At 37.9% G+C, this 21,906-nt stretch overlaps 1 protein-coding gene across 4 annotated transcripts in view; it reads left to right on the top strand.

Moving 5' to 3' along the window:
• LOC105497723 (host cell factor C2) overlaps positions 1-21,906 on the top strand; it is a 44,756-nt gene that overhangs the window by 2,467 nt on the left and 20,383 nt on the right. For all 4 annotated transcript variants that reach the window (XM_011769027.3, XM_011769028.3, XM_071071213.1 and 1 more), the window contains exons 3-9: positions 936-1,096; positions 12,867-13,075; positions 14,183-14,267; positions 15,950-16,056; positions 16,162-16,350; positions 20,629-20,796; positions 21,739-21,791. In XM_011769027.3, coding sequence (XP_011767329.1) covers positions 936-1,096; positions 12,867-13,075; positions 14,183-14,267; positions 15,950-16,056; positions 16,162-16,350; positions 20,629-20,796; positions 21,739-21,791 — 972 coding nt within the window. The remainder of the gene's footprint in view (positions 1-935; positions 1,097-12,866; positions 13,076-14,182; positions 14,268-15,949; positions 16,057-16,161; positions 16,351-20,628; positions 20,797-21,738; positions 21,792-21,906) is intronic.

Here is a 21,906-nt window from a genome sequence, read left to right as displayed (position 1 = left end):
TCTGACCTCAGGTGATCCACCCGTCTGGGCCTCCCAAACTGCTGGGATTACTGGCATGAGCCACTGTGCTCTGCCGCAAGTTCTTAAGTATTAAGTACTGCAGGACTCACAGAGGGATAGTTGGCATTGGCATCAACTGACAGATTGACAACTTTGAATAAAACTTTCCACATTTGGAAAATCACCATGCCTGGCCCCTGGGCTATGCTTTGAAAACCACTGCTTTCGTGTTTTAGAAATTGTTACCCTCATACTAATATTTGCTACACCTCCCACCTTGACAATACATACAAAAGAGGAGTAACAGTTTCCCATAACCTTTCTAAATTTGACTCTTACTAAACCGGACTCATAGCCCTTGTTGACTTTTCTTCCTGACCTGTGCCTTATCCCTAGGGTGGTGATCATGTGAGTATCTGCTAATTGGCAGATGTGAGTGGTTATACCTATTTACAAGCAACTCATTGCAAAAATAATTTCAGCTAAAGAAAACATCCATGGCCAGAGAATAAGTTTTGGAATTTGATTTGTTAAATGAGCTTTATGTTTACCTTTAAAAGGTTAAAATATTTGCCATTCATGGATTGCATTATTTCAGAAAGTAAGAATGTATAAATTACATTTAATCTTGAAGCTATGTATAATACTTTATTTTTCATTTGGAAAATACTTTAGAACTGTTGGAGTTTATTATTATATGGTTAGTTTGCCATTGTGGAAATCTATGAATATGGAATAGTAACTTGAATGTCTACTGGAACATATATTTTAATTCCAGAAGTTAGCTTGTTGTTTGTCATTTGTCCCAAAAGTAGTTTATTAGTGCCTTCTGATAGGATTTGGATTAAAATGTATTGATATGATGTTGCACTATTGACAATATAGGAGTGCTTTCTTGATTTTGTCTGACTGTATTTGTGTCTTTTTTTTTTTAGGCAAGTCGTTGGTTATGGAAAAAAGTGAAACCCCATCCCCCTCCTTCTGGTTTACCTCCTTGTCCTCGGCTTGGACATAGCTTCTCTTTATATGGTAACAAATGCTATTTGTTTGGTGGCCTGGCAAACGAAAGCGAAGATTCAAACAATAATGTTCCCAGGTATGCTGACTCTTTCAGACCAAATGCTTATTTTATGATTTAGAGTAGGAACATTTTATTTTTTCCATCTTTAATTTTTAAAAGGGATGATGCTTAGCTTTTTGCATTTCAATCTAATAGTGGACAAATTTGTGTGTGTTTGTGTTTTCCTTAGTCCCTGGAGCATATTTGTTTTCAAAACTGTGTCTTTTCTTCAGAAAGCATTGGAGCTAAAAACAAAAAAATTGTGTCTTTTTTAATGAGAAATCATCTTATTAAATTAATATTAATGTAACTGCTTGTATCAATATATTTGTATATATTGAGCCATAATGCATTTTAGCTACCTCATAAATGATAATGAAAAGTAACAGATGGTTATTTTAAAATTAGATTTCTCTGGGAATTTGGCAACGAAACTCTGACTGTAAAATGAAAGCTATCATTTCCATGTTTTATACAGGAAGCTGTTAGAGTGGTTCACACTAGCAAATACTTTTACAATCAATTCTTTCCTCCTTTTTCCCAAATAGAATTAATTCACTACCTCTTTTCTTTTCACATCGTGTTTTATTTGTTTGTTTGTTTGTGTATTGAGTTCCAATAAGCCTTTATGAAACAGCTCGTAGGCAGGTTTGGTCCACAGGATGTAGTTTGCTGACACAGATTGTAAATAATGGGGATATCTACATTGTTGACCCCTATTATAGCTAATGTTGGTTTTGTCTGCAAAGAATTCCTCTTTCCTTTGGGGAATTGTACTGTTCCATGTAGTGTTTTTTTTTTAAATAAATTTTATTTGTGTAAATGTAAGGTATATAACATGATGGTATAAGATAGATATTTTATATATATATATATAAATGGTTATTATAGTGGTAATATAGCCATCATTTCATATAGTTACCCATTTTTTTTCTGCCTGTGGCATGAGCAGCTGTAGTCACCACCGGGTGTTGTGGCTCATACCTGTCATCCCAGCACTTTGGGAAGCCTAGGTGGATGGATTGCTCGAGCCCAGCAGGTCGAGATCAGCCTGGGCAACATGGCAAAACCCCATCTCTACCAAAAATACAAAAAATTAACTGGGCATGGTGGCACACGCCTGTGGTCACAGTTACTTGGAAGGCTGAGGTGGGAGGATTTCTTGAGCCTGGGAGGTGGAAGTTGCAGTAAGCCAAGATCATGCTGCTGCACTCCAGCCTAGGTGACAGACCCCATCTCAAAAAAAAAAAAAAAAATCCTGAATACAATGCATTATTATTAACTGTAGTCCTCATGTTATACATTAGATCTCTCAATTTGTTTATGCTACGTATTTGCTACTTTGTATCTTTTGACCTACATTTCCCCATTTCCTTCCCCTCCTGCCACCCTGACCCTGGTAACCACTGTTTTATTCTCTGTTTCTATATGTTTTACCTTTTTTGTTAAAACAAAACAAAAACCGAGATTTCACATATGAGATAATGCAATATTGTCCTTTGTGTCTGTCTTATTTCACTTAGCATAATGTCCTGCTGCTCCATCCATGCTGTGGCAAATGTTAGTATATTTTTTTCTTTCTTTTTTTTAGACTTTCTCTTTTTCGATTTTTTATTTTTATTTTACTTTAAGTTCTGGGATGCATGTGCAGAATGTGCAGGTTTGTTACGTAGGTATACATGTGCCATGGTGGTTTGCTGCACCTATCAACCCATCATTTAGGTTTTAAGCCCTGCGTGCATTAGGTATTTGTCCTAATGTTCTCCCTCCCCTTACCCTGCAACCCCTGATATGCCCTGGTGTGTGATGTTCCCTTCCCTCTGTCCATGTGTTCTCATTGTTCAACTCCCTCTTATGAGTGAGAACATGCAGTGTTTGGTTTTCTTTTTCTGTGCTAGTTTAGTTTGCTGAGAATAATGGTTTCCGGCTTCATCCATGTCCCTGCAAAGGACATGAACTCTTTTTTTGAGACGAGTCTCGCCCTGTCGCCCAGACTGGAGTGCAGTAGCGCAATCTCAGCTCACTGCAAGCTCCGCCTCCTGGGTTCATGCCATTCTCCTGCCTAAGCCACATGAGTTGCTGGGACTAAAGGTGCCCACCACCACGCCCGGCTAATTTTTTGTATTTTTAGTAGAGACTAACGTGGGGTTGCACCGCATTAGCCAGGATGGTCTCGATCTCCTGACCTCATGATCCACCTGCCTCGGCCTCCCAAAGTGCTGGGATTACAGGTGTGAGCCACCGCGCCTGGCCGAACTCACTCTTTTTTATGGCTGCAATATTTTTTTCTTTTTAAGCCCAAATAATATTCACATATTGTTTTGATCATTGTCATTCTAGCACTCAAGCTTTGGAGATTTAGAGTCCAAAGGGCTGTTTTCTGATTCAGGGCTTATCATGTGTGTCCTTTAGAGCAAATAATCTAAGCTTGTTTCCTTCACCGTGAAATGGGAGTGATTAAATACCTGTTTTACAGTATCATTGTGATAGTGAAATAAGATCATTGGTATAATTTTCAAAGCACTTTCAAGTTGCCATAGCATATAATACAGTAGAGTTATTAACCATTATGTCTTTTTACTTGCATTAGATTGATGGTAGGATCTTAACTTTTTTTCCAAACTGTTTTAAAATATAGAAATACTAAAATATCATGGAAAATTTGGAAACCATAGAAAAGGAAAAAAAAATTATCCCACCATAGTAATCCAGTTACTTTTACTTTTTTGTTTGTTTGTTTTGAGACAGAGTCTCGCTCTGTCACCCAGGCTGGAGTACAGTGGTGCGATCTCGGCTCACTGCAAGTTCCGCCTCCTGGGTTCCTGCCATTCTCCTGCTTCAGCCTCCCGAGTAACTGGGACTATAGGCGCCCGCCACCACGCCCGGCTAATTTTGTTTTTGTGTTTTTTTTTTAGTAGAGATGGGGTTTCACCATGTTAGCCAGGATGGTCTCGATCTCCTGACCTCGTGATTCGCCTGCCTTAGCCTCCCAAAGTGCTGAGATTACAGGCATGAGCTACTGCGCCTGGCCAGTACTTTTACTTTTAACATACGTCTTTTAAAAAAAATTTTCCAGGCCGGGCGCGGTGGCTCAAGCCTGTAATCCCAGCACTTTGGGAGGCCGAGACGGGCGGATCACGAGGTCAGGAGATCGAGACCATCCTGGCTAACACGGTGAAACCCCGTCTCTACTAAAAAATACAAAAAACTAGCCGGGCGAGGTGGCGGGCGCCTGTAGTCCCAGCTACTCGGGAGGCTGAGGCAGGAGAATGGCGGGAACCCGGGAGGCGGAGCTTGCAGTGAGCTGAGATCCGGCCACAGCACTCCAGCCTGGGCGACAGAGCGAGACTCCGTCTCAAAAAAAAAGAGAAAAAAAAAAAATTTTTCCATTAAACAGGTTTTTAAAATAACACTGGTAAAAAGTCAAGAAATTGGAAAGTGTACAGTGTTCTTTCAACAGCACTATCTCCCAACATAGGCAGATACACATAATTCAATTTGATGTACATCTTTTGGAACCTTTTTCATGTAACACTTTTCATGTACCCTTTTTCACATATTAGCTTTTGTTAGGTTATTGTTTATAATGGGGCAGGCTTCTCAAGGTTATTCTACTTCAGAGGGCCAGTAGGTGCATACAATTACATACAGTGCTTTTTAAAGCCTGTGTTCAAAGCACACATTCATTTCTGGTCACATTCCATTAGTCAAAGCCAGCCATATGGCAAAGGCCAGAGTTAGTGGTCTAAGGATATATACTCTGCCTACTGGGAAAGAATGGGAACACATTAATACGATTCTCCACACAGATCTATTTTCTTTTTTTTTTTTTTCTTTTTTTTTTTTGAGAAAGGGTCTCACTCTGTTACCCAGGCTGGAGTGCAATGGCACAATGTCAGCTCACTGGAGTCTCCACCTCCCAGGCACAAGTGATCCTCCTACCTCAACCTGTTTAACTTCTTAAGAAATTCTACCAAATTGCTTTCCAAACTGACTACACCATTTTACATTCCCACCAGCAATATATAAGTGTTTTAATTTCTCCACCTTTGCTAATAGTCATTATTGTCTGTCTTTTTTATTGTTGCCATCTTAGTGGGAGTAAAGTGGTATCTCATTGTGGTTTTAATTTGCATTTCCCTAATGATTAATAGTGTTGGACATTATTTCATGTGCTTTTTAGCCATTCATGTATCTTTGGTGAAATTTCTATTCAAATATTGTGTCTGTTTTGAAATTCATAGTTTTCTTGTTATTGAGTTGTAACAGTTCTTTATATATTCTGGATATAAGTTTTATGTTTTGTTTTATTTTTTAATCAGAAATGTGATTCGGCCAGGTACAGTGGCTCACACCTGTAATCCCAGTACTTTGGGAGGCTGAGGCCAGCAGATCACTTGAGCCCAGAAGTTTGAGACCAGCCTGGGCTACATGGCAAGACCCTGTCTCTGCAAAACATTAGAAAATTAGCTGGGTGTAGTGGTATGTGCCTGTGGTCCCATCTACATGGGAGGCCAGCGCAAGAGGATTGCTTGAGAGCAGGAGGCCAGGACTACAGTGAGCCATGTTTACATCAGTGCACTCCAGCCTAGGCAACAGAACAAGATTCTGTCCCCCCCCCCCAAAAAAAGTAAAATTTGTACAAAAAGGCTTACTGGGATTTTTTTTTTTTTTTTTTTTTTTTTTTTTTTGAGACGGAGTCTCGCTCTGTCACCCAGGCTGGAGTGCAGTGGCCAGATCTCAGCTCACTGCAAGCTCCGCCTCCCGGGTTTACGCCATTCTCCTGCCTCAGCCTCCCGAGTAGCTGGAACTACAGGCGCCCGCCACCTCGCCCGGCTAGTTTTTTTTTGTATTTTTTTTTTGAGACGGAGTCTTGCACTGTCACCCAGGCTGGAGTGCAGTGGCGCGATCTCGGCTCTCTGCAAGCTCCGCCTCCCGGGTTCACGCCATTCTCCTGCTTCAGCCTCCCGAGTAGCTGGGACTATAGGCGCCCACCACCACGCCCGGCTAATTTTTTGTATTTTCAGTAGAGACGGGGTTTCACCGTGTTAGCCAGGATGGTCTTGATCTCCTGACGTCGTGATCCACCCATCTCAGCCTCCCAAAGTGCTGGGATTACAGGCATAAGCCACCGTACCTGGCCCTTACTGGGATTTTGATAGGAATTTCATTGATTATATATTAGTTTGAGGAGAATTGCCATCTTAGTAATATTGGGTCTGCCAATTCATGAACATGGGATGTTTCTCCATTTATTTAAATCTTTTAAATTTTCTCTCAGCAATATTTTGTAGTTTTCAATGTATGTGTTGCTCTAATTTTGATTAATGTATTCCTAGGTTTTTTATTCTTTTTGAGGATATTATGAATCGATTTGGTTTCTTTCTTTTTTTTTTTTTTGAGATGGAGTCTCGCTCTCTTGCCCAGGCTGGAGTGCAGTGGCACGATCTCAGCTCACTGCAAGCTCCACCTCCTGGGTTCAGGCCATTCTCCTGCCTCAGCCTCCCCAGTAGCTGGGACTACAGGCACCCGCTACCATGCCTGGCTAATTTTTTTTTTTGTATTTTTAATAGAGACTGGATTTCACCATGTTAGCCAGGATGGTCTCCATCTCCTGACCTTGCGATCCACCCACCTTGGCCTTCCAAAGTGGTGGGATTACAGGCATGAGCCACTGTACCCAGCCGATTTAGTTTCTTAATTTCATTTCTGGATTGTTTATTGCTAGTTTATAGAAATACAGTTGCTTTTGTTATTTATCTTGTATCCTGTGACCTTGCTGAATTCATTTATTATTTTTAATATTTAAATGGATTTCAATTTTTTTATTATTGTTGATCCTTAGGAGTTCTTTACATATATATTTTTCATATGTTCCAGATGTGTTTTCTAAGTCTTCTCTTTGCCTTTTTTTTTTTTTTTTGAGACAGAGTCTAGCTTTGTTGCCCAGGCTGGAGTGCAGTGGCGCAATCTTTGCTCACTGCAACCTCCGCCTCCTGGGTTCAAGTGATTCTCCTGCCTCAGCCTCCCGAGTAGCTGGGATTTTAGGTGCCTGTCACCACGCCCAGCTAATTTTTGTATTTTTAGTAGAGGCAGGGTTTCACCATGTTGGCCAGGCTGGTCTCAAAATCCTGACCTCATGATCTGCCCACCTCGGTGTTGAGATTACAAGCATGAGCCACTGTGCCCAGCCCACTTTGCTTTTTTTAAAAAGGGTTTTCAGTTTAGTTTTATCACGTTTGACAATATTTTCTTTTATGGCTTTCTGGTTTTGAATCTTGCTTTGAAAGACTCTCCTTCAGGAATATTATAAAAATAAATTTTCTGTATTTTCTTCTAGTACATTCATAGTTTTGTTTCTGTTTAGAATATTAATACATTTGTGATATACTTTTGTGACTAGTGTGAGGCTTTTTCTTTTCCTAATTGATTTTCAATTTTCCCAACACCATTTATTAAATAAGCCATTTTTTTCTATTGATTTGAAATTCCATCTCTGTCATGTCTTTACTGTATAAATGTGTCTTTCTAGGCTTTCTGGACCAGGGGTTGCAAACTATATCCTGTGGGCCTGCTGTCTTTTTTTATTAATAAAGTTTTATTGGAACACAGCCATCCCCATTCATTTTGTACTGCTGTTGGCACCTTTCATGTTGAAACAGCACAGTTGATTTTATGGCCTGTGAAGCCTAAAATATTTACTGTCGGACCGTTTACAGGAAACATTTGTTGATTCCTGCTCTACACTCTATTCTGTTTCATTAATATATTTACCTTTCTATCATTAATTGTGGCATTGCTATAGGTTGTTGGTATGTGATTTTAATAACATTAAGGACATTTTTCTTTTCATTTCTTTTTGAGACAGAGCCTCACTCTGTCACCTGGGGCTGGAGTACAGTGGCATGATCACAGCTCTCTACAGCCTCGACCTCCTGTGCTCAGACAGCCCTCCTGCCTCAGCCTCTTGAGTAGCTAGCTGGGACCACAGGTGCATGCCACCATGCCCAGTTGATTTTAAAACTTTTGTTTTCTTTTTCGTAGAGACAAGGTCTTTCCATGTTGCCCAAGCTGGTCTTGAACTCCTGGGGTCAAGTGATCCTCCCACCTTGGCCTCCCAAAGTGTTGGGATTATAGGCGTAAGCTGCCATGCCTGGCCAAAATGTTCTTAAATTTCCAGCTTATTAGTTTTATTTTTCTCTTTTTAACAAGAAATGTATATTGAGGTAGTTTAAATTCATTTTGGAGCTTACTGTGTCTCTCCTTTAATCCATGAATTTTGTGAATTTTTTCTTTGCTGAATCACATTTCTAACATTTATTTATAATACCTATATTTATTAGCGATTTTGCCTGTGTTATTTGGGGGAGTAGGGTGCTATTGTAATCTGATTTGAGTATCAGGATTATGTTATCCTTGAAAACATAATCAGGGTTATGTTCTGAGGTCATGGAAAGCCCTCCATCTTTTATTATATTTAAATAATGTAATTCCTTGAATATTTAGTAGAAATTTTCCATATTTACCTGGGATTGGTATTTGATCTTTGATTGCCTTTTCAATTTCTTCTTTGAGTATTGGTCTATTTAGGTTTTCAACCTTTTGTAATTTTTGGTATTTTTTTTTTTTTGAGAAGTTACCCATTTATCTAGATTTTTAAATTTATTTCTAAAAGTTATAAGATAGCCAGGTGTGGTGGTACACACCTATAGTCCCAGCTGCTTGGGAGTCTGAGGCAGGAGGATCATCTGAACCCAGGAGTTCAAATCTAGCCTGGGCAATGTAATGAGCCCTGTCTTAAAAATTTTTTAAATTTATTTATTTAAAAATGTTTGAAAGTTATAAAGACAATTCTCTCTATCTTTAAAATCTCTATATCCGTTGTTATATCTCTTTTCTTATCCCTAAGTGTTAGTATTGTCTAATCAGACTTGCTAGTGATTTTTTTATTTATTTCAAAAAGCCGTTTTTTAGTTTTATTGACTGTTTTTCTTTTTAGTTTATTTTCTTAAACTTTTTAACTCTATTCCATTTCTTTCAACTTTTATTCCTAACCTTTTTTTTTTTTTTTTTTTTTTTTTTTAGAGACAGGATCCCATTCTGTCACCCAGGCTAGTGTGGTGACACAATCATAGCTTACTGCAGCCTTGAACTCTTGGGTTCAAGCTATACTCCCACCTCAGCCTTCTGAGTAGCTAGGACTATAGACACATGCAGCCATGGCTGGTTAATTTTTAAAATTTTTGTTGAGACAGGATCTTGCCAGATTGTCCAGGCTAGTCTTGAACTCCTGGCCTCAAGCAGTCCTCCTACCTCAGTCTCCCAAGGTGCTGGGATTACCCGCTTAAGCCATCATGCCCAGCATCTTTTAAACTTCTAGTAGTTTGAATGCTTCTTCTAACTTCTAATAATTTGAATGCTCCTTAGTTCATTTTTCAGTGTTATTTTCATGTGATTATATCTTTGACCGTATCCCATAGGGTTTGATACAGACTGCTTTTATTGTCATTGATTTCTATTTTCTCTTTAAAAGTAATTTGCTACAATTTTTTAAAGATCTCCAAGTGGAAAGTTTTGTTATTATTGCCAATATCTAGTTTTATTATATTGTGGTCAGGAAATGTGGTCTATAAAGATGTTTGTGTCTATTTCACAGTCAATTTTTGTGATTCCATAGGTGCTCATTAAGACCATGAGTTCTTGACTGTGTGCAAGGTTGTTTATCTATTAAATCAATGTTTTATGTATTTATTATTATTGATTTTAGAGATGTGGTCTTGCTATGTTGCTCAGGCCGGATAACTCCTAGGCTCAAGTAATCTTCCTACCTCAGTCTCCTGAGTAGCTGGGACTGCAGGCATGTGCCATTGCACCTGGCTCTATTAAATAAATGTTCAAAGCTTTTTTATTTTGTGAGTCTAGGTCTTATCAACTTTTGAGTGACATGCTCAAGTCTCCCACCATGATTGTGGATTTGTGTTTTGTTTCTTGTATATCTAATTTTCAACTTGTGTACACTGTTTTGTTGTAGATTTATTTTTTGTAAATGGGGCTAATAGCCAGTATGAACTGGATAGCATACTGGCTGATGTCCATTCTCAACAGTTTAAGCCTATTCCACATTAGTTTAAGATAGTTTTAATATTATCCTTGATTTTCATCACTTATACTTAGATTTGGGGTTCTTGTATTTTGTTTCCTCTGTATTCCTGCCCCCACCATGAACCCTGACCAGACTTTGTCTTATAATAGGGCAGTTTTATTCTGCCCTTGTGTTTTATGTTTTCCATCTACTCTGCTTTGTTGCCCTTCCTCTCTTTTCTTGCCTATGCCAGATTTTTTGCTAAGTTGTGATGATGGAAAACATTTGCATATGTATATGTATATGTATATGAGTGTTCGTGTACGTGCATGTTTATACATCTGTGTCTGTGTGTGTGTATATATATATGTTTATGTAATTTTTATTTCCTGTTCTGTGAACTGTCAGTTTCTATCTTTTTATCTGTGTCTATTGTGTGAGTGGTCATTATCTTGGTTTTTAGGAAAATTTGACCTTTTTTTCTGCAACGTGTGCTAAACTTTTTAAGTTTGTCCTTTTTTCTTTTGACATTGTTTATGGTGGGGGTTTTTCGTTTTTTGTGTTTTTTTGAGATGGAGTTTCGCTCTGTCACCGAGGCTGGACTGCAGCCGTGTGATCTCAGCTCACTGCAACCTCCACCACCCGGGTTCAAGTGATTCTCCTGCCTCAGCCTCCTGAGTAGCTGAGATTACAGGCGCCCGCAACCACGCCCAGCTAATTTTTGTATTTTTAGTAGAGACAGGGTTTCACCATGTTGGCCAGGCTGGTCTTGAACTCCTAACCTCAGGTGATCCACCCCCCTTGGCCTCCCAAACTGCCGAGATTACAGGTGTGAACCACAGCACCTGGCCCTGGCCTGTTGTTTTTTTTTTTAAACTATCTTATTAACTGCTTTCTATATACTATACTTTGCTTTTTTCCCCATTTCTTTACTTTTCCTCTGTTTATTATTTTTCTTTGACTGTTTCCCTATAGTGATCTGAGAATTATATGTGCTAATTTTGTGCATAGCTTAGTTGCTTGGAAATTAACACACATTTACAATGAAAATATCCTGTCAACCTTGGGAATAAATTACTGTCTTTATTTTAACATTCTTTTGCCTACTTCATTTTTCTGTATGTTCCATGTATTTTTGAATCTTAATCCAGGTTATGATAAATTTTAAAAATTAACTTAGTAGTAAATTTTTCTTAGTGGTTATTTAGATCTCATAACCACAGATTTCAACATCAGTTTAGATGTAACCACAAATTACTACCATTTCTCTTATTCAAAGTATTATTTCTTTATTATTTATTTATTTATTTTGAGACGGAGTCTCGCTCTGTCACCCAGGCTGGAGTGCAGTGGTGTGATCTCGGCTCACTGCAAGCTCTGCCTCCCAGGTTCACGCCATTCTCCTGCCTCAGCCTCCCAAGTAGCTGGGGCTACAGGCGCGCCCACCACCATGCCTGGCTAATTTTTTGTATTTTTGTTAGTAGAGACTGGGTTTCACCGTATTAGCTAGGATGGTCTCGATCCCCTGACCTCGTGATCCTCCCGCCTCAGCCTCCCAAAGTGCTGGGATTACAGGCATGAGCCACCACGCCAGGCCTATTCAAAGTATTATATTTCTTTTTCTTTTTCCTAGATAACATCCTAGAATTATTTTCCCCAAAACAATTATGTAGCTAAACTTTGAAGTTTTATATGTCCTGAAATGTTTTAATATTTGCCCTTACATTTGAATAATAATTTTGTAGGAAATAAATTTCTACAAAAGTCATTTTGTGCAAAACTTCAAAAACATCCATGAAACTTAGTGCCAGTTTCTAAAGTTAAAAACTATGTAGGACATTGCTATGACATTATAATGAAAATTTTAAAGGTTGCAAAGCAGTATTTTTAGTATGCCTCATTTATCCATATGTGTTTATCCATAGACAGAGGTGTCTTAAGGGATATGTACCAAAATATTTTCAATAGTGATTGTTCTGGTTATCTAGTACCACACAGTAAACTGCCCCAAAATTTAGTGATGCAGAATAATAACCATTTGATTATGTTCATGGATTCTGTGGGTCAGGAATTTAGATAGGCCACAGGAGGGATGGCTGGGCCCTCAGCTGAGAAGTCTTGAAGGGGTTACTTCTGTGCCTGATGCCTCAACTGCAATGGCTGAAGGACAGACTCAGCTGGTTCTGTCACCCTACATACCTGCATATGGCCATCCAGATGGTAGTTTTATGGGAGTTGAACTTCTTACATGGTGGTTCAGGATTCCAAGAGTAAGTGTTCTACTTAAGCCGTTTAGGCCTTCTGTGACGCAGCCTCAGAAGTCATATACCCTATTAATCAAAGCAATCACAAACCAGTCCAGAATCAAGGGAAGGGAACATAGACCCAACTTCCCGATGGGAAGAGTGTCAGAGGATTTGTAGCTATGTTTTAACACCAACAGTTGGCAAGTTGTCATTGATAAGAGTGTTGGCTAAATGATAACAGGAATTATTCTTAATCTCTTCTGCTCACTACTGAGCTCCAGAAGAATGCCTGGTACATAGTAGTGTTTGATAAGTATGTATTGTATGAATGAGGTTTGGGGTTTTCTGCTCTCCTAATGCCTTTCTGTACTATATGAACTTTTCATAGTAAGCACATTTTATCTTTATAAATAGAAATAAAATGCAAAGAAAGGGTATATATTATCTGAATATTTTAATTTTTCCTATGATATTCTAGATATTTAAATGATTTTTATGAGTTGGAGCTACAGCATGGCTCTGGTGTTGTGGGTTGGAGCATTCCAGTGACTAAAGGGGTTGTGCCTTCTCCAAGAGAATCCCACACAGCTGTTATATATTGCAAAAAAGATTCTGGAGGTCCGAAAATGTATGTTTTTGGTGGAATGTGTGGTGCTCGCCTGGATGACCTATGGCAGCTTGACTTAGGTAAGTTTAACTTGATTCAGGCTTAGGAATAAGGCAAATTAAAAGATGCTTTGAAAAATATTATTGATTGCAGTATTTATTGAGTTGTACTTAGATTTATAACTAGCACTTGTGGCCCCAGGGACAGCTGATATGTGATATGAATGGTTGCTGATAAATCAGATTGAGAAAATGAATGTTTGGTTTATGATAGTAACTCTCTTGTGCGTTCTGTAAACAGGGTTACCATATGTCCTGGTTTACCTGGGATGATTCTGGTTTATGCTTATTGTCTTGTGTAATTATCAATAGTACAATACTCCCTTTCACTCTGAAAAATGTCCTGTACAGGATGATAACTTTATATGGTTACCTTATCTACAGGAAATGTAGCATTAACAATGTTATTCGTGGTCAGTAGAAAACCCTTAAGTAGTTCTCTCTAAAGGGATCTTAGGAATGAATGATTGGAGGGTAGTGTGCCTCTCACCTTTGACTATCTTCTGTCCAGTGTACTCTTACTTTAAATGATAAAATCTCTAATATTCTTAATTCAAAATTGGTAGTACCCTAAGCACACTTATTTATTACAAATACAGTCATCCTTCGGTATCTGTGGAGGATTTATTCAGGACCTCCTGAATACCATGGATATCCTGGATACCAAAATCCATGGATGCTCAAGTCCCTGATATAAAGTGGTGTAATATTTGCATATTCTCCCATATACTTTAAATCATCTCCACTTGAGATTACTTATAACACCTAATATAATGTAAATACTATATAAATGGTTGTTATACTGTATTGTTTAGGGAATAATGACAAAAAGAAAACATGTTCAGTGCAACCAAAGTTTTTTGTGAATATTTTCAATCTGTGGTTAATTGAATCTGTTGATGCAGGACCCATGGATACAGAGGGCTAACTGTACTAACATTAAGTATAAATAGATTTCTAATTGGCAGTTTATGTAAGCTGGAAATGTTTAAGATAATGTTCAAATAATTGTTTTAAAATACTTTGTTTCATTTTGGTAAGTCCTTGTTTTATTGTTTGAAATTATGCAAGTTGAGGTAATTTACTGTTGTTAGATCAAGTTGCTAATATAATTATTTTTACTTTTAGAAACTATGTCATGGTCAAAACCAGAAACTAAAGGGACAGTGCCACTTCCACGAAGCCTTCATACAGCCAGTGTTATAGGAAACAAGTATGGTGGTTTTTTGTATTTTGCTTCTGTTTTTTTTTTTTTTAAAAACAACTTTAGAAGCCCACAAAGAAAGTAACGCTAGTAGTTTCTTAGAAATAGATTATGAAGGTTAATAAAGTTTGATTGTGCTTCCTGGAGCTAAAATAATTTGTCTGTAGAAGCAAAAATACTTAATATGCCATTTTCTTATGCTCTCTCTTTTACTTCTTTGCATTCCTTATAATGCCTTGCCCAGAGTAGGCTTTATGTAAGTGTAAACCTGGGTGTTGCCAAACTAATCACCTAACTCACTGTTTCCTTTTTCATATTTTTGGTATTGCTTCATTTGTACTGAGGCACATGCTCTTAATGATTATGCTTTAGATGGCAATATAGAGTTGATGGTTAGAATACAAACTCTGTAACCAGATGGCCTAAATTCAAGACTCAGCTTTGGCACTTGTCCTGTATGACCTGGGGCAAGAAAATTTAATATGTTTGTACCTCACTTTCCTTAAGTATACAATGTGGATTAAAGTAAAACCTACTTGACAAGGCTGTAATGAAGACTAAATGAATTAATACATATGAAATGCTTAGAACAGTTTCTGGTATGAAGTGAGCACTCCATAAATGTTGGCTATTACTACCATCAACAAATTCCCTTATTTGTGCAACATTGTGCCACAATTAGGAGTACTGTTTAATCATAATTTAATGAAATAGTTACTACTTCAGGGATTCTACCTTAAATGTAATATTTTAGGAAATGATTGTTGTAATTTAGAACCTAGTTTGTTTTTTTTTTAAATAAACTCAAAACCAAACAGGATGTTCTTTACATTTAAACAAAATCTTATACATTTTTTTAACTGAAGAGCCATTTTATAAAATGTAATTTTCCATTGAAACCCCAACATATAAAATGGATTTTAAAAAATAGAGCTCTGGCCGGGCATGGTGGCTCACACCTATAATCCCAGCACTTTGGAAGGCCAAGGTGGAAGGATGGCCTGAGCCCAGGAGGTTGAGTTTGCAGTGGACCATTATCATGCCACTGTACTCTAGCCTGGGCAACAGGACAAGATCCTGTCTCAAAAAAAAAAAAAAAAAAAAAAAAAAAAAAAATCTCTGATTGGCATTAAAAAAAAATAGATCTCTGGTTGACATCAGGTCACATGGGCCCTGATTTCTGCCTGATGAGCCTTTCTCTTCCAGCAGCCATCAGGCTTGTCTTAAGAACTCCTAGGGCCCTAAAGGAACACAGTTTAAAGTTTTTTGTTTAAGTGATATCAATGACCAAAGTTATATGAAATTTAATCCTCTTTGGTTACTATATGCATACAATTTTAAATTTGACTTTGGATGTCATAGATCAATTGAGTATCTTTCTGACTGAGGTACCCTTAGTATATTATAGGCAATATTGATTTTTAAATATATTATAATCAAAATATTCTTCACTTTAAGTAACTTGCCAGAGAGAAACAATTGTGATTCTGTATTGCTTCATAAAATTGTAAACTCTTGAAAGAAGACCACTTTATTCATCTTCTTATTCCCATTACCTTGACAATGGTAAGTGAATGAATAGTTCTGGAGCTCTGAGTCAACTGATAGGAGAGTTTTCTATTCTTCGCACTTCAAATCCAAGAAGTAAAATGAAATAAGCTACTTTATGTTTTTGTTTTGTTGTTGCTCAGGATGTACATTTTTGGTGGATGGGTCCCACATAAGGGGGAAAATACTGAGACTTCACCTCATGATTGTGAATGGAGATGTACCAGTTCATTTTCTTACCTAAATCTGGGTGAGTTTTTTAAGAGTTACTCATTGAATTAAACTTTATTAATAAGGTGATTTTTGTAATTTTGTTAAGAAAAAAAATTAGTCATGGATATTTCTATCTTTTCAGATACAACAGAGTGGACCACCCTAGTATCAGATTCTCAGGAAGATAAAAAAAATTCAAGACCAAGACCAAGAGCTGGCCACTGCGCTGTTGCAATTGGCACTCGATTGTATTTTTGGAGTGGAAGAGATGGCTACAAAAAAGCACTGAATAGTCAAGTTTGCTGCAAGGATCTTTGGTATCTTGATACTGGTAGGTAAGAATAGTTAACAAATAAACTTTTTCCTTTAGGTAAGCACTCAAATGTCTGCCTTTTGAGACTTACTGTAAATGCTACTACCTCTGTTTCCCATAATTAAGTATGAATAGAAGAAACAATATGTGTAGTTATTCTCCACTCCTGAGAAGTATATATATAATTATCCTCTCCTTGAGTGTAGACTGGATTTAAAGACTCCTTTGCAAAGAATAGAGTATGGAAAGGGAAAATAGTAGCTTTACAGAAACCTGGCAAGCAGGAGAAACCTGGCAAGTACTACCTTAATCAAGTGATCAAGGTTAATATCACTAGTGATAAGTCAAGTTAGTATCATTTACTCCCTAATATCATGTGATAAGTAAAAGTACCTCGGTGGTATTCCCAAATCCATAATCTCAGTCTAACTATGAGAAAATATCAGACAAGCCCAAATTGAGGGACATTCTAGATCTTCTACAAAGAATATGTGAGCAGTACTATTCAGAAGTTTCAAAGCGAAGGAAAACAAGGAAAGACTAAGAAATAATCAAAAAGTGGAGGAGACAAAGGAGACATTACAGCTGAATGTGATGTTGTGTTCTGGATTGGATCCTGGAACAAAAAAAGACATTAATTGAAAAACTGGTGAAATCTGAGTTGTCTATAGTTGAGTTAATAGTATTACACCAATAATTTCTTAGTTTTAACAAACGTGCTTATATTTTTTTTTTTTTTTTTTTTTTTTTTGAGACGGAGTCTTGCTCTGTCGCCCAGGCTGGGGTGCAGTGGCCGGATCTCAGCTCACTGCAAGCTCCACCTCCTGGGTTTACGCCATTCTCCTGCCTCAGCCTCCTGAGTAGCTGGGACTACAGGCGCCCGCCACCTCGCCCGGCTAGTTTTTTGTATTTTTTTAGTAGAGATGGGGTTTCACCGTGTCAGCCAGGATGGTCTCGATCTCCTGACCTCGTGATCCACCCGTCTCGGCCTCCCAAAGTGCTGGGATTACAGGCTTGAGCCACCTCGCCCAGCCCAAACGTGCTTATATTAGGGGAAGCTGGAGAAAAGGGAAAACTGGGGCCAGGGGGTTATGGCAATGCTGTACTATCTTTGCAACTTTTTTGCAAACCTAAAATTATTTTAAAATAAAAGATTTTTAAAAAATAGAGACTGGGTGCAGTGGCTCACACCTGTAATCCTAGCACTTTGGGAAGCTGAGGCAGGAGGATTACTTGGGGCCATGAGTTCAAGACAAGCCTGGGCAACATAGTGAGACCCCCATCTCTATCAAACAAAAAATTAGCCAGGTACAGTGGCTCATGCCTATAGTCCCAGCTTCTTGGGAGGCTGAGGCAAGAGGATCACTTGAGCCCAGGAGTCTGAGTCTACCTGCAGTGAGCTCTGATTGCTCCACTGCACTCCAGCCTGGGTGTCAGAGCAAGACCCCATTTCTAAAAGGAGAAAAAAATTATTAGAGCGCCACAATTTTTAAAAATGTGTACCTCACATCAATTTTTAATAAATATTGATTGACAGCTGTGTAGCAGGAATTGTTCTAAATGCTGAGAATATAGCAGCAAACAAGACTGATAGTGCCCCTGCTCTCACAAAGAACTTACATTCTGAGGGGGTATGACAGCAAGGAGATAATGAGCAATAGTGAAACAGATTAACAAAATAAGTTCAGTTTCTGTTAATCATGTGAATACATGAGATAGTGGTGTTAGGTATTGGGCACAGGAGTGGTGGCTGCTTCAGGGTGGGTAGTCAAAAAATGCTTCTGTGATGAGATGACGTGGGATGTTATTCGAATGGTGAGAAGGAGATACCCACATAAAAAGGCCAGAGAAACCACTGCAGGAAGAGGGAACAGCACATACAAGGAGTCTGAGATGGGAATACTTGGCATGTTTGGCAACAGATTTGAACTGGGTAAACAAAGAAGAAAGTGTAGGAATGGAGGTTAGAGAGATGACCACAGGACATAGGGCCTTGAATGTGGTGGTAGAATTTCTAAGTTATTTTTGAAGTGCAGCAGGAAGTTATGTGTAAGTTTGAAGGAGAAATGTGACACATTCTGATGTACATTTTGAAATGGTCACTGGCAGTTGTATGGAAAATGAATTCTAGGTGCACACTGCAAGACAAGTTAGAAATCTCTTGCAGTAGTCAAAAAAGTGTTTTAGACTATAGTTGGTGACAATGGAGGAGGGGAGGACTGCATAAATTCAGGATACATTTTGGAGTTCTTATTGACAGAACCGGATGATAATTTGTGTGGCAAGCGACAGAATGGAGGATGAAGTTTTTAGCTTGAATTTTACTGAGATAGAGACGACTGAGAGAAAATAACATTGTGGAGAAAGTCAAGAGTTCCATTTAGACCATGCTAAATTTGAAATAAGATCAAGCAGGCATTTGAATGAATAGATGAATCTAGTGGCCATTAGAGAAATTAGATCTGGAGATGTAATATGTGATGTTACATGAGAAAAATAGATTATAAAACATGTAATGACTCCAGTATTTTCAAAATTATAAATAGAAAACTTGGAAGGACACACACCAAAGCATTATCTGAGAGCTGAGATTATACATTTTCTTCAGAGCTTTTCTGTCATTACTTGTCTGTATTTTCCACAGTAGCATGTATTGTTTTTGTAATGTAAAAAGAGTTTAATTTTAAAATTAAGATAGTTGAAAAAATAATGAAACAATTAAGAGAGTAAATGCTGCCTATGAAAGAAGCATGTACTAGCAAGCAAGAAAAAAAGATAGAAAATTGAACTTACTGGTTCATGTTGGAAATTGGAAATTATTAACTGAAGTCTAAGGATAAGCTTCAGTCTCTGAAATTGGATGAAAAAAAGTGTATGACTGAATTTTCTCTGTAGGGATTATATCACTTTGAGCAGATTCTCTAAGGGATCTATGACTTAAAAAGATTTTAAAAATTGGATTTGAATGGCCTGTTTTTCTATAAACCTTTTCATAATAAGCTTTAGATATCAGTATTATTCTAAAAGTAATCATGGCCACGATCATAAGGGCAAAATATAGATTTTGCTTTTCCTCTTGATAAGTTAGCATCAGTTTTGGTGGAAGAGGGGGCTCATCTTGTTTTGTTTTGTTTTGTTTTTCACTTTTAGTTAAACTTTGTGCATTTGATAGCATGTAAAAGAGTAATAAAATTCCATGAGGCTTTCTATGAAAAATCACAGTTCTTTGCTCGCACCTTTCCTCATTTTACTTGCTTTACAAGCATTTGTTTGTTCTTAACTCTGTTAAATGATTCTTTAGGTATTAACTTCCATATCTCTATATCACATACATATATTATTACTTTGATATATATATATTTTTTTCATTTAGACAATAATGTGCTCACTTTCTGCTATGAAAGTTGAGGATTTATCTCTTCCTCCCACCATTCCTTTTTTTTTTTTTTTTTTTGAGATGGAGTCTCACTCTGCCACCCGAGCTGGAGTGCAGTGATATGATCTTGGCTCACTGCAACCTCCACCTCCCAGGTTCAAGTGATTCTCCTGCCTCAGCCTTCCAAGTAGCTGGGATTACAGGTGCCAGCCACCACGCCCGGCTAAGTTTTGTATTTTTAGTAGAGACAGCGTTTCCCCATGTTGGCCAGGCTGGTCTTGAACTCCTGATCTCAGGTGATCCGCCCACCTCGGCCTCCCAAAGTGCTGGGATTACAGGCGTGAACCACCATGTCCAGCTGGTAGTACAAGTCTTGATAAGGGGGTATTAATTTCAGAGAAGTTATGCTTTTATAAAATATCATGTCCAAGTTATCTTTGCTAACATTAACAGAATTGCTAACACGTATGCTGTTGGCTGAAAATTGGCTCATAAAATTAAAGAATATTAGAACTTCTAAGAAAGATAAAATAATGTAGCTTTAATACTTGGCTCCCCTTGCCTCTCCCCAGCCTCCCTCAAAAAAAAACTCCTTCTAGGATTCCCAGCCTCCCCCAGAAAAACCCCTTCTAGGATTAAACACATTTCCGAATCTGATGACTCAAATAGTTCGGTAGTTTTGTACTGGATTGTTTTGTTTATAGATATATTTGTCCAAGAAAATAAATAAATAAACAGAATAAGAACCCCAAATTATTTTTATTTGACCTACTATAGCTGCGTTTATCTGAGTAAACTTTCCGTCTTGGTAAGCAGATGTTCATTGCTGATGTTTTCAAAGCTCCAGTCCAAACAAACTGTATCAGCAAACCATTTATACACTGGAAACTTAAATGTATAATATCTTTATTATTCTATAGAGAAACCACCAGCACCATCTCAAGTACAGCTGATCAAAGCCACCACCAACTCCTTTCATGTCAAGTGGGATGAAGTGTCTACAGTTGAGGGCTATCTTTTGCAGTTGAGTACGGACTTGCCATACCAAGCTGCATCATCAGATTCTTCAGCAGCACCAAATATGCAAGGTAACATAATTTTCATGCTTAAAGTATGTGTGCTCACATGCTTTTAAAAATATATACTGCAGGCGAGGCATGGTAGCTCACGCCTGTAATCCCAGCATTTTGGGAGGCTGAGGCAGGTGGATCACCTGAGGTCAGGAGTTTGAGACCAGTCTGGTAAACATGGTAAAACCCCATCTCTACTAAAAATACAAAAATTAGCTGGGTATGGTGGTACATACCTGTAATCCCAGCTACTCAGGAGGCTGAAGCAAAAGAATCACTTGAACCCAGGAGGTGAAGGTTGCGGTGAGCTGAGATCATGCCACTGCACTCCAGCCTGGGCAACAGGCGAGACTCTGTCTTAAAAAAAAAAAAAAAATACACACACACACACATGCACGTACACATATACTGCAGTACATATATGTGTGTGTGTCGGGGGGGGTGTTTGGGTGTATACATACATATATATATATATATATGTAGAATATCTGCATAAAAGTCTGTGATTAGGTTTGGTTTAAGAAATTTTATGGCATTAGGTCCATGCCTGATAATACATTGTATTTCAGTTCTGAAACTTGGCTGTCTTACCATTATGATGTAGTAGAATACATAGAAACGTAGGATAGATTGTGTTTTCTGCAGTTCATTTTTATGTACTTTCCTAATTTGACATATTACTTGACTTCAGCAGATTGGCTTTAATTTGCTTTCATAAATATCTCAGCTTTTTCAAAAGTATTTTTAACTAAATAGGCCTTGGAAGTAAAAGCAAACACAAATTTTGCACATTTTTCCAGAGAGAATTTCAGTCAACTTAAACAAACTATTAAGAAAACATATAACCTTTGGTAAAGATACTACTTTTTAAACTTTAATATGTAACTTTAAAAATATTTAATTATATTTTATTGAAGCTAATTAAGAGCATATCAATCTGAACCTTTCTCATTCCTACAGGAGTCAGGATGGACCCTCACAGACAAGGCAGTAATAACATCGTTCCTAACAGTGTAAGTAAAAAAGTGTATGAAGGTAATTGGATGTTTATGGTTATAGTTTCAATTTTTATTCAGATTTTTAGCATACTACTACTCTAGAAGAGGGGTCCTTAATCCTGCCTGCACT

The sequence above is a fragment of the Macaca nemestrina genome, chromosome 10, assembly GCF_043159975.1.
Source record: "Macaca nemestrina isolate mMacNem1 chromosome 10, mMacNem.hap1, whole genome shotgun sequence".
NCBI lineage: Eukaryota > Metazoa > Chordata > Mammalia > Primates > Cercopithecidae > Macaca > Macaca nemestrina.
The sequence above is the reverse complement of the archived record's forward strand: the minus strand, read 5'-3'. Positions and strand labels throughout refer to the sequence as shown.